The sequence below is a fragment of the Myiozetetes cayanensis genome, unplaced genomic scaffold, assembly GCF_022539395.1.
Source record: "Myiozetetes cayanensis isolate MyiCay16 unplaced genomic scaffold, myiCay2020 scf20-37, whole genome shotgun sequence".
NCBI classification, from domain to species: Eukaryota; Metazoa; Chordata; class Aves; order Passeriformes; family Tyrannidae; genus Myiozetetes; species Myiozetetes cayanensis.
In genome coordinates this window covers 1,169,653-1,184,153 of record NW_026087412.1, presented here as the reverse complement: position 1 = coordinate 1,184,153, position 14,501 = coordinate 1,169,653, and the positions used below count along the sequence as shown (strand labels likewise).

Below are 14,501 nucleotides of genomic sequence, written 5' to 3'. Positions count from 1 at the left end.
ATTTCAGAGGCACCCACAGGCACAAACACAGGATACAAGTGCCCACCCATCCTCAATTCCCTGTTGTGACTTCCAGCCATTCTGTCCCCATTCCTCTTCTTCCCTCCACAGCCTTCAGGGAAAGTAGCCAAGTCCAGCAAGGGTTCAAGCTCTGCTCTGCTCAGAGGGTTCCTCCTCTTTGTTCAGCACCTCATTCCCACCACCTTCCCATACTCAGTCTGGACCACGGCAGGACCCTCCCTCCAGACCCCTGTGCAGATGTGACCCCAGGAACACTACACCTGTCCCCAGGTGATCCTGACCCTTTCCCTCCTCACTTACCTGATGACATGAGCAACCAGGAAGCTCTGGATCTCGGGGCTGCTGACAAAGGCCAGCTCTCCCTTGCCGTGCTCCTGGCAGTGCCGCTGGGCCTCCAGCCACTCCGCCTTCTCCACCACCAGCTGGTAGCAGTGGTTATTGCCCGGGAACACCAAGCCATCGGGGGGGCACATGGGGTGAACTGCTGCATAAAGAACACAAACGTGGTGTCCTTTCCATGGGCCACATGTCCCAAGCCAACCTGGAAAGAGGGGCTCCAGGAACGTCCTGGCCCCGAAGCCAATAAACCCCATCTGCTGCTGAAGTGCAAAACACTGCCTGGTCAGCCAGGGGAGCAAGAAGCCTCCAAAGGAGTCATCCCCTCCCATCCCTCACTGGGACGGCCGAGGGAAGGCCAGGATGCAGTGCCAGCCTTCCTTGCCCAGCACCCCCCAGCCAGCCCTGCTTACCCCTGCCCGGCTCTCCGGCCTGGGTGATCCCGTACAGCACCACGAGGCCGGTGCCGCCTCTGTTGCGGATCCGGATGTCCAGACTCTCGTTCGTCTTGACCAAGGAAGGACACTGCAGTTCCAGCTGTTGGGGTGAAGCCACCACCTCAACTTCTGCCTGCTCGTACAAGACCTTGGTGCCCACCAGGATGGTGGCGGTGACGTTGTACCGCCCGGGTAAGGCATACGTGTGCACAGCTGCGTTTCCAGTGGTGTTGAGAACCTCTGTCTGGTCCCCAAATTCCCACAGTAAAGTGCTGACAGCGATGGGAATACTGACATTGAAGAGCACGGCCTGGTGCAGGCTGTAGCGGGGCTGGAGTCCTGTGAAAGACACAGGTAGCTGGGCCTGGAAGGGCGAGGGGACGAGTGACGGGCCACCACAGCCCTGCCCGGACAAATGCTCAGTGCAAAATGGCAAACAGCCAGAGGAAGAGTTTGTTTCATGGGCAGTTCCACACAGACATTGCCCCAGGGAGCTGAAACCTCCATATTCCTGGTCTTGGGCGTAGCACAGGGCGCTGCAGGTCTCCTCGCTGAGGTTCCCGGCATGGACAGACGTGAAGAGCACGACAAGCTCAGCGCCTTCCGTGTGGTTGTTTGTCAGACACGTGATATACTGAGCTCCTGTGGGACAGAAGAGAAGATCCTCTTGCAAACTGACACTGTGGAAGCCACGGTTTGGTGAGACCCTCCCAGAGACACCACCCCACGCTCCTGGGCACGGAATTCTCCTGCACAGCTCCTACTCCGAGCACTTCCTTTTTGAGACTTGCCTGGGAAGTCTTTAATCCCTCAGCAATGGTTTCCAAACTCTTCATGCTAATTAATGATGACAGAAATAACAAGCCACTCACACAGATTTATGGAGCAGCTACACTCAGTAGATAAAACGAGGCTTTGGAGAGCCTGCCAGTCCCACGGGACACGGAGCCACCGAGTCTGACGCTCAGAGGAGCCCAAAGGACTCACCACCAAGTGAGACCATGACAAAAGGTTGTCCCTTGGTGGTACCCAGGTCTGATGCAGCCTATTTCATCAAGTGAATGATGTTCCTGCCAGGGACAGCCAGCAACAAGTCCATAATCAAACACCCTTGGGCAGTGGCACATCGGAGACTTTGGGGAGACACTGATGGATTCTCCACCAGGCCCACGCTGGAGCTGGGCAGTCCCTGCAGCCACCTCCTTCCCTGGGGAGAGCCAAGAGCTTCCCACCTACCCACAGGCAAAATGTGGTGCTAGAGACGAGGGCAATGCCAGGCACAGCCTGCAGCCCAGAGCTGTGGCAGGATAAACATCGGGAGGATGCCCGGAAACAACACGTGCACCAACACACACACAGGCATGGACACAGGCACAGAGAGCAATGGCAGCCAAGACAGCCCCATTCCCTGAGGAACAGCCCGTTCCCTTGAGTTTAATTCCCCTTCTCTGGTTTGCACAGGCTGGGACATTTCCCTGCCACAAACACCCAGGCAGGGCCTCTCCCTCGGCCTCTGCCCACGCAGCCCGGCCACACTGGCTCCGCTGCTCCTGCTGGTTGCTACAACATCTCCCCCAAACATCTCAACAGCTCCGTGTGATCTTCCCAGATCAAACCCATCCAGCTGTCCAGCTTCCTCCACGGCCCTCCTGCGAACCCTGAGCCCCTTCCCCTCAGAGCAGTCCCACAAGGAGGACCACGGCATGGAACTACTCTCTGTTTTTACCACCAGCCTGGTCATTCTTCACTCCCTGCCGGTCAGCAACAACTGTCAGTAGCTGGCAGGCTGTCCCAGCCTACTCCCATTACACTGAATTACCCAGAAGACAGCCTCACATTATTGTTTCCACCCTGGCTTAAAGTAGTTCAAGAGGGAATAACTAATTATCAAGGGGAGTAACAGTGCCAGTGTTTTTCCCTTTGATAATTCCTGCAAGATGCTGCAAGCTGGAGTGGCTTTGCTGGGGAAAGAGGAACAACTACAATCCAGATTTTGCTCCTGGGTAGGCCTGTGCTTTACCAGGCAGCTCAACTGGCTCCCACCAGCTCTGGATCCCTCAGCCTCAGCCCTGCATCCTCCTGTCACACAGCTCCAGGTCCCTCAGCCCTGCATCCTCCTGTCACACAGCTCCAGGTCCCTCAGCCCTGCATCCTCCTGTCACACAGCTCCAGGTCCCTCAGCCCTGCATTGTCCTATCATGAATTAAAGGAGATGCCTGATCCCTGCTGTGGGGAGCACTCTCCTTCCCTCTCCCTCACTCAGGGAGAGGTGAGCATCCAGGCAGCAGGCAGCGTTAATTTTCTTTGGGGTCCCCCTTTCCACCTCCAGTTAATCACTGCCTGATGTTTCTGCTGGCCAACAGTCAGAAAGATGCCCCAGGAGCAGGTGAGGGGCTGTAGATGGGGCAGTGCTCATTCAACACTCCCAGTGTGGAGCCCCAGCACCTGCAGAGACTCAGCATGTGCCCAGGCCCCATCAGCTCCCACGAGATTTCACTGCCTAAAGTCACACTGTTAAAACCTTGAGAGAATGAAAGCCTGAGGCTGGAGGTCGCTGAGCCAGTGTGCTGTGGTGGCTGCCTGATGCCTGGTCTGTAATCAGTGTTAATCTCAGCCCTGATGTGACTGACTGGATCCCTGAGGCACCAGGGTACAGCCTGTGTGCCCAATATTCGCTTAATTACATCAGAACTGGTGACTTGAGGTCTGAAGAGGCCGATGTGAGCCCAGCACTGCCCCTGGTTCAACCACCTCCACCCCCACAGCATCTCCTTACCACAAGTGGCATTGGGGAACGGGACGTCGAAGAGGGACAGGTTTGCCACCTCGGGGGGGTGGGCACATCTCGTGTCTGACGCCTCGAGAACTCTCACATTTCTGTCTTCTACCCAGCGGGGCAACCAGGACAGTTTGCAGTCACAAACAAATGGATTCCAACTTAAGTTTCTGTCAGAGGGAGATCAGAAATAGTTTGGGATTAGTGTGACATGTGCTAAGCGTTAATTACAGCAGTGTGCTCCCTGCTCCCATCTGTCCCACTCCACTGAAAGGCTTTGGAATATCTGGGAGGGGAGCTAATGAATAGGGAATCAAGCAATAATTAACGTGATTTTTCTAGAGGCTAGAATTAGGCAAGTACTCCAAGTACTTTTTTAACTCTACAAATAATTGTTGCAATTAGAAGCAAATGACAGACACAATCTTATATCTAAAATAATCTGACATCCAACAGCCCCTGGATATGAGGGAGCCTCTCCTGCTCTGGGAGACTATTTACAGCTCCATTAAAAAATAGCTAAGAGAATAAAACTGATCTGTCAAAAAAAGAAATGCAAAGTCAACGATAATCTTTCCATGTGGCAGTTTAATGAAAAGATGGAAACTTTAATTGCAGCTAAGCTTGATCCAAATTACAGCCTTTGGCACTCAGCTGTGAGCAGGACAGAGCTGGAAGCTGTGTGTGGAGCTGACGCCATCGGGGCTGAGCTGAACCACGACTGGGGCTGCAAGCACCACTTTGCCACCAGCCCCAGCAGGGACAGGCTCCCTGGGACCCAGCCCGGGGCCTCTGTGTCTTCTAGAGCCACCTGAGAGCAAAAAAATGCAGAGCTGAGAATGCCCCTGGTGTCCTGTCCTCAGGGAGAATGTGGGTCTGAGCTTTTCTCTTGCCTGCCAAGAGGGCTTGCACGGGGTTAATCCTTTGGCTCCTTCAGACACAGAACTGCCATTACTGCTGTGACTTCATGCATCTGTCTGGAAACGTGTGGCTTTCCCTTGCCTCCCTCCACATAACACCAAAAGCTTTAATTACTTCAATTAAAAAACAGAACCTAAAATGATTGAATCACTTAGGAGCACCACCTTCACTTGGACACCTCAGTCAGGACCTACCATGCTGCAGAATCATCAGATCCCCTGGTCCCGAGGTGTGACCACACAAACAGGACAGGAAGAGTGACCCAGAGCGTGGTCAGAGACAAGAACCTCAGCAGAGCTGCTGTGGGAGAGAAGCAGGGAAGACAAAAGGCAGTGGCAGAGGTTGGAGGCATCCAGGAGACAGAAGCAAAATCTAGGAAGAGGTCAGGCTTGAAGGACAACAACAGGACTGAGGAGTAGGGCCCAGACTAAGAGACTGGAGACACCCCAAAAGGCAGCACCTTGGCTGGGTACATGCCCAAGATCTCCCTGAGAGATCCCACCCCACCAGGAAGGCAAGAGCTGTTCCAAGAAAAGGTCTAAATAAAAGAACCGGGAAACAAAGAGAATGAACTTACATTTCACTTAAATTAAATAAATTATCAAATATTCCATCTTCTAATGTAGAAATCTGGTTGTGGCTTATATCTCTGTAAAAGAGGGAAAAGGAAGAGCAAATTTCATCATGTCAGTAGTGACTTCCCGGTCACTGCAGCTTTGTCACCATTCCCTGTGAGGGTGGGCAGGCCCTGGCACAGGTTGCCCAGAGAAGCTGTGGCTGCCCCAGCCCTGGAAGTGTCCAATGCCAGGTTGGACAGGGTTTGGAGCAACCTGGGCTGGTGGAAGGGGTACTCACAGCTTTGCCAGCGAAGTCAGGCTTCTGAACAGCTGAACATCTAAACCACTGATCTTGTTGTTGGAAAGATCCCTAGGGAAAGAAAACACCATTTTCAGCCTTTTTTTAACCTTGTTTTGTCACATCTCCATTTCCAGACCTTAGAAGAGCCTCTCTCCAAACTCCAGCCAGGCTCCTGAGTGGAAGTTTGGTGTGTTGAAGCGCAGCACTTTTCCCAGCCAAAGAAAACACCTTTCCCAACCATAAAGCATTTGCTCCTCATGTAAGGTGTAGACAGAGACCAGGACTCTCGTTGTGTGCCCCACACCTGGAGCAATGACAGCCATGACAAACGTGGCACTAAATGTGATGCATCCTTTTAAAACACAGTCTGGTCTAACATATGTTCAAAGAAGTCATTAAGAAATAATTTCGGCTGAAGTAGTAATTAAGTTTAAGAAAAATTTAAGAGGAACTTCCAAGAGCGTTTCTGGTGCCAAAGCTCTGATCAGTAATTACACAACTGATGCGTCAATTCTACATTTTAAACATCTTTTTGTCTCTTTGGAAAAGCTTAAAATGGAGGAAGAAGCAACAAAGAATATTTTCCATTTGATATCAGGGCAGACTGTCCCTCTAAAAGGAACACTGTTTAAAAACTTCTCCAGTCGCTCCCAGTAACACCAGCTCATCCAAACCAAACTGGCCCATCCAGCCCAGCTCTCTCCTCTTTCCCAATTTTAAATGTCACTCAGAGAAGAAGTGAAAGTTTCACTGATCAGTCTCCACTTGTCCCCAATAAACTTCACATTTTGGTTTCAGACAAATCTCCTTTGGCCTAAACTTTCTTTTAGCAGCATCAAAACACTCTGAGCCCATGTGATGGTCCTTATCCTTCACGGATCTCTGGCAGAGCTCCAGGGAGCAGACAGGGCTGGACACACCATGTCCTGCCTCCTGCTTTCTCACCTCTTACCCTACAAGCACCTCTCCTCACTTCTCCTGGCTTTCTCACCGCTTATTTTTACCCCTTAATCAATTAATCCTTGGTTTGATCTGACATTTAAACTTCATTTATCCAAATGAAAACAATTCTGTCAAACTGGCAGGAAAATTGTGTATGATTCCAGGAAACTCTGGGGATAAGTAATGGGGATGGATGTCTCTTTAAAAGGTTTATTTTCCCTGATTTTGCTGTCTGGGAGTTCTTTGCCAAGCTGAGAGTGGATTCAGAAGAGTTCACCAGCAACACCACTACAGAAATACAAGAAATGTGCAAAATAAAAGCTCAACAAATCCACTGAAAAAAGGATGTTACCAAAAATACCCAATCACACCAGCGATCTTTGTCTGGGGGCAGCTGGGACAGCAGTGGGAGAGCACAGAGCACCCTTGGCTCTGTGACACGGCCCACTGGGGGTCACATTCTGCACAGGGGACACCAAAGTCACCCCAAAACCTGTTTCCAGCTCCCACTTGGAAGACAAGCACCCAAGACAGCCCGGACTGGAATCCCGGCTGCTGCCAGCCAGGACAGAGCCCTCCAAGGGGAGGCTCCAGATCCCCTTCCCTTTGAGCATCTCCTGTACCCAGCACCCCTCTGGCCCTGCAGTACAGAAAGGACCAGACCACCAACCAGTTACCTGCCAGGGAGAGCAGCACAAACACTTCTCTGCTGCTCTGAAATACCTGGAAATTGCCCATTTAGTTTTAGGCAGCACCTCAAGTCCACGACTGAAGGAAATGGTGTTCCAGCTCAGATGCCTTCCTGCTCCTTGCCCAGACAAGCAAAACCTCCAAAACAAACCGTTCAGCTGCTACAAAAACAGGGCTCTGCCATTTCCAAGAGCCTCTTCCAAGTGCTGCTTGGCTGCCGGGAGGAGGGAGCACAGGGCAGGGGGGAAGCTCTCACCCTCACAGACGGCAGAGGGGCACCAAACCCTTGGGGCACCCAGCACCAAGCCCTCCCTGCATCTCTCCCATCCTGCTGCCTCCCAGCTGGGAAGGGAAGGATTCCAGCAGGGCAGATCTGCTCTTCTCCATCCCTCTGCCACGATGCCAGGCGGGATAGGTTGGTCCTGCGCTGTCCCCAGCCCTTTACAAACATCCTTTGTTGTTGTTCCCATTCCATCTCAGAGGAAACTCTTAAACTTCAGATAAGGGAAGGCCAAGACCCAAATCCTTGACTCCCAGGGGTCAGTCAGCTTCACTGAATAATGTTAAAGTTACTCGAAATGCCAAGGCAATGGAGCTGGGTCTGGAGAAGTTGAGGGAGCTGGGGGGGCTCAGCCTGGAGAAAAGGAGGCTCAGGGGGGACCTTCTGGCTCTGCAACTCCCTGACAGGAGGGGGGAGCCGGGGGGAGTTGGGCTCTGCTCTCAGGGAACAGGGACAGGAGGAGAGGGAACGGCCTCAGGCTGTGCCAGGGGAGGGTCAGGTTGGATATTGGGAAAATTCCTTCACAGAAGGGACTGTCCAGCCCTGGCACAGCTGCCCAGGGCAGGGGAGGAGTCCCCATTCCTGGAGAGGTTTAAAAGCTCTGTGGATGTGGCAGCTGGGGCCATGGGTTAGTGGTGGCCTTGGCAGTGCTGGGGGAATGGTTGGACCCAATTTTCGAAGCCTCCCCCACCTCCTCTGTGCTGAGCCTGCAAGGGAAGCAGATCTGTTGACAGGACTGAGAACTGAGGAACGGTGGTGGATCCAGCGCCCACCACCTCCAGCCACGAGTCAGGGAGCTGGGCTCCCAGCTGCCTGCCTGCCCTCTCCCACTGCTCCCTCTCCTGCTTGTATGGAAAATCATAGCATGCCTTCCTGGCATGGGAAAGGTGGCTGTGAACCAAGCTGGGCTGCAGCAAAAAAATAAACCAGGAAATACTGAGCAATAAAAGCCAAGGCAAGGGCTGTGGGACAGAGCTGAGCCTGGCGGTGCCACAAACTGCCACGACTGTATTTTCCCAGCCCAGTGCCAGGCTGGAGGAAATTCAGAGCAGGTTCAAAGCAGAGCTGAAGCCAGCAGCAAACAAGGCTCTCCATTGACATGCTCTGCACATGCAGCCTGACGCCCTCCCCATGAGGAGAAAGAAAAATGTAGTTTCCTGTGTCTCAGGGGATTTTTAGAACAGGCTGTGCTGCCTGGAAAAGGGAAGTCAATTTCTTGGTCCTGCCTCAGTTTCCACACCTGCAAAATGGAGCTGTGCAATCCCAGGGGAGGCTGGAAGGCTTCTCATGGTCTGTGAGATATGGGGCACCAAAACCCACCACCAACCATGGTACAGGACAAGAACTGTGTTACAGAGATCCCCTTGCAGCTCCCCAAATGCCCCAGCAAACACAGCCACGTTTCACTGACCAGCCAAGCACAGGGAGGGTTTAAAATCCTTCTCGAAAAGGAGTTGGCTGTGTGAGGAAGGTGAAACTTTGGTTACAGGAACATTTAGTAATGAGGGCATCAACCTGAGCCTTGGGAGCCTTCAGCTCCATCCCAGCCCTGCTACCAGGTCCCTGTGTGATGCTGGGTGCATCGCTGAACCTCTCCAGAGCTGTGGATAACCACAGCTCACCCCCCTGGAGAGGATGGATCTGTGAGGACACCACCAGCCTGACCTCCTGCTGGTGGGCTCGGGGAACCTCTGGGGGTGCAGAGCACCGAGCAGCAGCTCCTCACACAGGAGGATGGAGGTGAGCAGGAGGGCTCAGCGCCTCGCTCAGTCCCTCCTGGATGCTCAGACAGGCCCTGCAGAGCCCAGCTCAGGGTTATTTCTGCAGCACTGTGGTGGGCAGGCTTTTTTGGTGCACTGCTCAGTTCCACGGAACATCGAATGCTCGGCAGAGCAGGGCCGGCCCCGCTGCCAAGCCTGATGTCATGCTCTCATTATGTCATTTGTGGGCCCTCTCTGCCCCCATCCCACAAACAGGGAGGGGAGGGGAGGGGGCAGCGCTGGCCTGTGCCTTCCCCAGCCCTTTTGGTGCAGGGAGCCCAGCCAGAACAGTAATGGGAAAAGCATCCGGAGGTGGAGAGAAGAGTGCAGAGAGGAGCCTCTGTGCAGGCAGGAAAGGAGCTCCGGGTCTGTAAGCCACGATCAAAGCTAAGATTGTTGTGGAGCAGTGAAGCTCCAGAGCCACCAGGGAAAGACAGCTCCCAGTAACACCCAGTAAAGCCCAGCAGTGCTCCCAGCAATGCTCCCATTTCTCACCCCCATCCAGGCTGCGGCTGCCCCATCTCTGCAAGTGTCCAAGGCCAGGTTGGACGGGGCTTGGAGCAACCTGAGACAGTGGAAGGTGTCCCTGCCCATGACAGGGGGGTTGCACTAGATGGTCTTTAAGGTCCCTTCCAACCCAAACTATTCCAGGATTCTACCCAAAGCCAGGCTGCACTGTCCCCACCCTGCAGGCAGCGAGGACAAGTGACAGAGGGACATGCCTGGTGAGACACAAGGAAGCCCCACTGCTTCCAGAGCCATCCATCAGCTCACAGAGCCATAAATGCCCAGGAGATCCCCTGCACAGCCCAAATGCTGCCTGCCATGTTGCCATGGCAAACACTTCCCTGTCTCCAGGAAGAAAAGGCAGCGTGGTGCTGATCCTGCCTGACGTACGGAACAGACTTTCCAGAAAAGAGCAGGAAAAACTCTGTGTGCTTTTGCAAGCTGGAGCCAGGAAAAATTAGAGGATTTTGCTGATCTGATTCCTTTTTTCTTAGTCTTTTGGCTTGCACCTCTCCCAGGAAGCACAGCAGAAGTCACAGTGCTTGTGTGCAGAGGTGGAGATCATGGAGATCATCACCAGCTACTGGCTTCAATCATGCTGAAGCAGGGATTTTCCAGGCAAAAGGAGTCCAGCTCCACCACACTTCACCTCCAAGAGCTGTAGCCCAGCACCAGGAGGGGCCTTTCGCCGGTGGCAGGCGGCTCTGAGCACCCTCATCTCCCTGAGGCTGACACGGCACGATGACAATTTATTAGCTCATTTTGAATTTACGAGTTTCAAATGCTGACCCAAGCCCTGGCTCCCTCTGAGGATTTTTTCCCAAAAGACATTTTCACAAATATTAATCTAAAACCGAAATGTTTTTCTCCCCAGAGCAAAATCCTACTGCAGATTGGAAAATGCAAGGCGCAGATGGGAGCACCTCTGCAACGTGCTGTGCACTCTGTGCCCTCCTGAGGAACGACAAAGCTCTCTCAATACACCCTTGCAGGGCAGCTGTGCCAGGGGTTGGCTGGGTTTGGCACAGAGCTCCTGCAGCACCATGAGCAGGTCACTCCATCTCTGCAGACTCCCTGAGCAGGGGGATGAAGCCACACTCCTTCCCCACCTCCCTGCCTTGCCTGTGCTTCGAGAAGCAGGGAAAGACTGAGCCCTGCAGGAGACTGAGCTGAGAGCTCGGGGCATCCCAGCTGACACAGCATCCCTCCCAGCTGCTGCTGGCCCACACTCCCCCTGCCCCTGTGCCTCATCCCTGGAGCAAACACAGGAGGTGAGGCTGCCTGCACCTGCAGGATGCACAGCCCAAGCATTCCTGCCACAACCAGGGGATCCCCACCCTGGGCACAGCATCCCAACTACGGCCAGGGCACTCCTTCCATGGCCAGGGCACTCCTGCCACAGCCAGAACACCCTCCCCATAGCCAGGGCATCCCAGCCAAGGCCACGCATCCCCACCACAGTCAGGATAAGCCCTCCCTCCAGGTGGGAGCTGTCTGCAGTGCAGCTGTGACTCCAGGAACAGCTCCTCAGATCCCCACAGCCAGCAGCTCTCTGCAGACTTTCCCAAATATGGTTACAGAGCCGGACCAGGGGTGAAGCCACTCGAGCAAAGGGGCTGTGTTACCTCATGGGGCAACGTCACGAGCTGGCAGGGCCGGCCAGCGGGCGATGGCATCGTGAGCCCCATCCCTCTCCCCTCGGGGGGGGCTCTGGGGGCCCCCAGGACCCACAGAAAGGCTCCTCTTACGAGTTATTCTTAGACTGAACTGACTTCATCTCCTCATTCCCAACAGCCAAGTAACAGAGCCAACGGCAAGGGGGGCACTGGGGTGTCCCCAGGAGCCTCCTGTGCTTGTGGAGGTCAGGAGGGCACTCTGTGGGGACGAGGGGCTGGATATAGGGATGGCCACTGCCACCAGAGAGGCTTTTCATGCCAGGTCCCACCTTCTGAGCCACCCAAGCGACAGGAGCCAGCACGAGCCGTGGGCCCTTCCCCACTGCCAAGAGGTGACCTCATGTGGCACAAAACAAGGGTGGAACAGGCATCACCCAGCCCTGCAACACCGCACCAAAAGACGGGAACAGGGAAAACCTTCAGCTCGGGAAAGCTGCGACCCAAATATTTAAGTCAAGCTGATGTCCGTAATTAGTGCCGCACGTAAACGAGCCGTCTGCAGCTCCAGCCAGGGAAATGTCAGCCCTGCAAACACGCATTTGTTTCATGGAAAATCGGCAAAGAAACCAAAGATGTGATAAATTCAAGTATCTTCCCAGTACACGTGGCAGGGCTCGAGCAGATTGCGTTAGGCGCCTGCAGCCTGAATCCAACCACCTTCCATGCAGGACCCCCTTCTTCCCCCAGAACACACCTGCCCCCAGGTCCTGTGGCACTGCATGCCAACACACAGCTCTCCCAGTGCCCAGCTCTGCCCTCCTAAAAACCCAGCATGTTTCCAAGTCAGCACGTTGGAAGCCCAATAATATTTGATTTTACCACATTTTACCTCGGGAAGCCCCAATTTAGGGATTACACAGCTGAGCTACTTAGTGCCTAATCTTCCTTACAGGAGTGAAGAGTTTTCAATAAATGTTTAGGTACTGCTGATACTAATTCACCACTGGGACAGGGGATGGAGTACGTAATCTTTGAATCCTCCTTTCTTATTACTCAATTTGTATTTATTTTAACGTGAGGCCTTTCCTTGCACAACCCTCCTCTGGGGTTGTTACTTCTCTGTGAGAAATAATAAAAATCCAACGGTGTTTTGTCCCAGCACAATAAATCCTGCGGTACACAAGGAGCAAGAACCCCAGACAGGGCTCACAGGATGCAGGAGGCTCGGGATGCTGCTGGACCAACTGCATGATAAGTCCCCGACACTTCTGGGAGCTGCAGCCAAGGGACACAGAGAACTCCAGAGAGGCTTCTCCAGAGCACACGTCAAACGCTGCAAGCACTGATAAAGTACAAAAAAATATTTACATGGCCTGTTCCTTGGAAACCCTCTGGGGTATCTGTGTTTTGTATCCCAAAAGGAACAGGGGAACGACTTGGGCATCATCAATACAGCACAAGAGCCACGAGCCAGGACTGCCTGATCCCTCCAAAATACCCTGAGGAGACCTGTTAAAATCTTAATGCCACTCCTGAGCTGAATTCAGAGAGCAAGCCAGCTGAGAGAGAGTGAGACTGGAAAGGTAGTATCAGATCAGAAGCGATTTCTTCAAACAGTTGGTAGATGCTCTCATTTCTCACCCGGGGAGCACAGGCTGTTCACTGCCAGGGCTGGCACCACCAGGAATGGCAAAGGGAGCCAGCAAACCCCAGCCCTCACGGGGGCTCACAGAACCCTGCATGGTCTGCCTTGGAAGGGACCTCAAAGCCCATCCAATTCCACCCCCTGCCACAGGGACACCTTCCAGCACCCCAGGCTGCTCCCAGCCCCGTCCAACCCGAGGATTTCGGAGTGACACCATCACCAGCCACAGCCACCTCTCATGGCAGGTCAAGGGACACACAGAGGGTACACGGGGTCCAACCCAGTGTGAGAACACACAGCAGGTCTCATGACACACTCTGGTGCCAGTATTTAATTCCTTCAATAGAAGTAGTGCTGATTTTTTTCATTCCAATTCCTGACAAGTACAGTTTAAATTCTGCCCTCTTACCGAAGTCAGATGTGCATTACATCAACATCAGCATCTTCATCTCCTCCATCTGTCAACTTACTTAAAAGGCAGAGGTTCATGAGATCTATTTTCCATAAGTGGATTTTCCATGTTGACTGCCACTAATTACACTATCCCCTTTAACTGCTAGCTAATGCCATGCTATGCAATGTATTGTTTCTCCTTGGGATAGAAAATCAGGACACTTGATTTGTACCATCCCATTTACCTTCTGAGAACACTGGCACCATGCTCATTTTGATCCAGTCCTTGGGAATCTCCCTAATGCCCCAAAATCCATCAAAAGTGAACATTAATAGCCCAGAGGGCTCTTCAGCCAGATCTTTTAAAATTCTTGGATACAAAATATCTGAACTTGCTGGTTTAAGAAAGTCTAACATTAATAGCAGCTGTTTGACATCCTCCTCGGTTACTGTTGGAGTGGAAAGTGTTTCATCATCCTCATATGATACAAATACATCACCTGGCTTTATTCCAAATAGAAACCAGAAATATTTACTTAGAAGTCCTATCTTTTCTGTATTTTCATTGATAATTTGTCCATGTCCATCTATTAACAGACCAGTATCATCTAACTCCTTCAATTCCCAATATACTCAAAAAACTCTTTACTCTTCTTAACCTTGCTGGCCACAGACTTTTCCTTGCATTCTTTTGCTTATCAGTGTCTGATGGGCTCAAGTTCAGCCCACACTCATCACTACCACCATTTCTCTTTCCCAGTACTCCATCTTGTATATTTATTTTCCGTAAGTGCCTCTGTTTCTTCTCCAGGCTCCCACAGCACCAGAAGCAGAGTTTCGAGCATCCACAGCTTCTCTGGGCAACCTGTGCCAGGGCCTCACCACTCTCACAGCCAAGAATTTCTTCCCCATATCCCATCTAACCCTGCCCTCTGGCAGTGGGAAGCCATTCCCTGTGTCCTGTCCCTCCAGGTCCTTGCCCAAAGTCCCTCTCCAGCTCTCCCTGTGTCCATGACAGACAGCACCTCTAAAGGGCTCCTCTTTAGGGACCTGATGCCCCTAACAGCTTTGTTCTCCCATTCCTTGCAGTAAAGATGATAAAAAAAGAGAAAATTAGACGATTAAAAAAATTAGTGATCTCTTGGATCCTCCTATAAAAGAGGACTGGCCCCATCAGATATCCCTCAGGGATGGTTACAGCCTTAATTTGAAGCTGTTCCATAAAAAGCAGTGTTCTCTGCTCTTCATGTAAACTATTCTGTGCAATTAAATCCTATCTTTCCATTTTCCCTAATTCTGGCACACCTACAGCTGCTTTG

The 14,501-nt window shown here is 52.6% G+C and overlaps 1 protein-coding gene across 1 annotated transcript in view; it reads right to left on the bottom strand.

The window, feature by feature from the left end:
- The window catches only part of PKD1 (polycystin 1, transient receptor potential channel interacting), an 81,824-nt gene that overhangs the window by 43,322 nt on the left and 24,001 nt on the right, over window positions 1-14,501 (bottom strand). Inside the window, 5 exon segments of the mRNA XM_050317874.1 lie at window positions 322-505; window positions 771-1,436; window positions 3,571-3,740; window positions 5,069-5,140; window positions 5,347-5,418. Of these exon segments, the coding sequence (XP_050173831.1) occupies window positions 322-505; window positions 771-1,436; window positions 3,571-3,740; window positions 5,069-5,140; window positions 5,347-5,418 (1,164 nt within the window).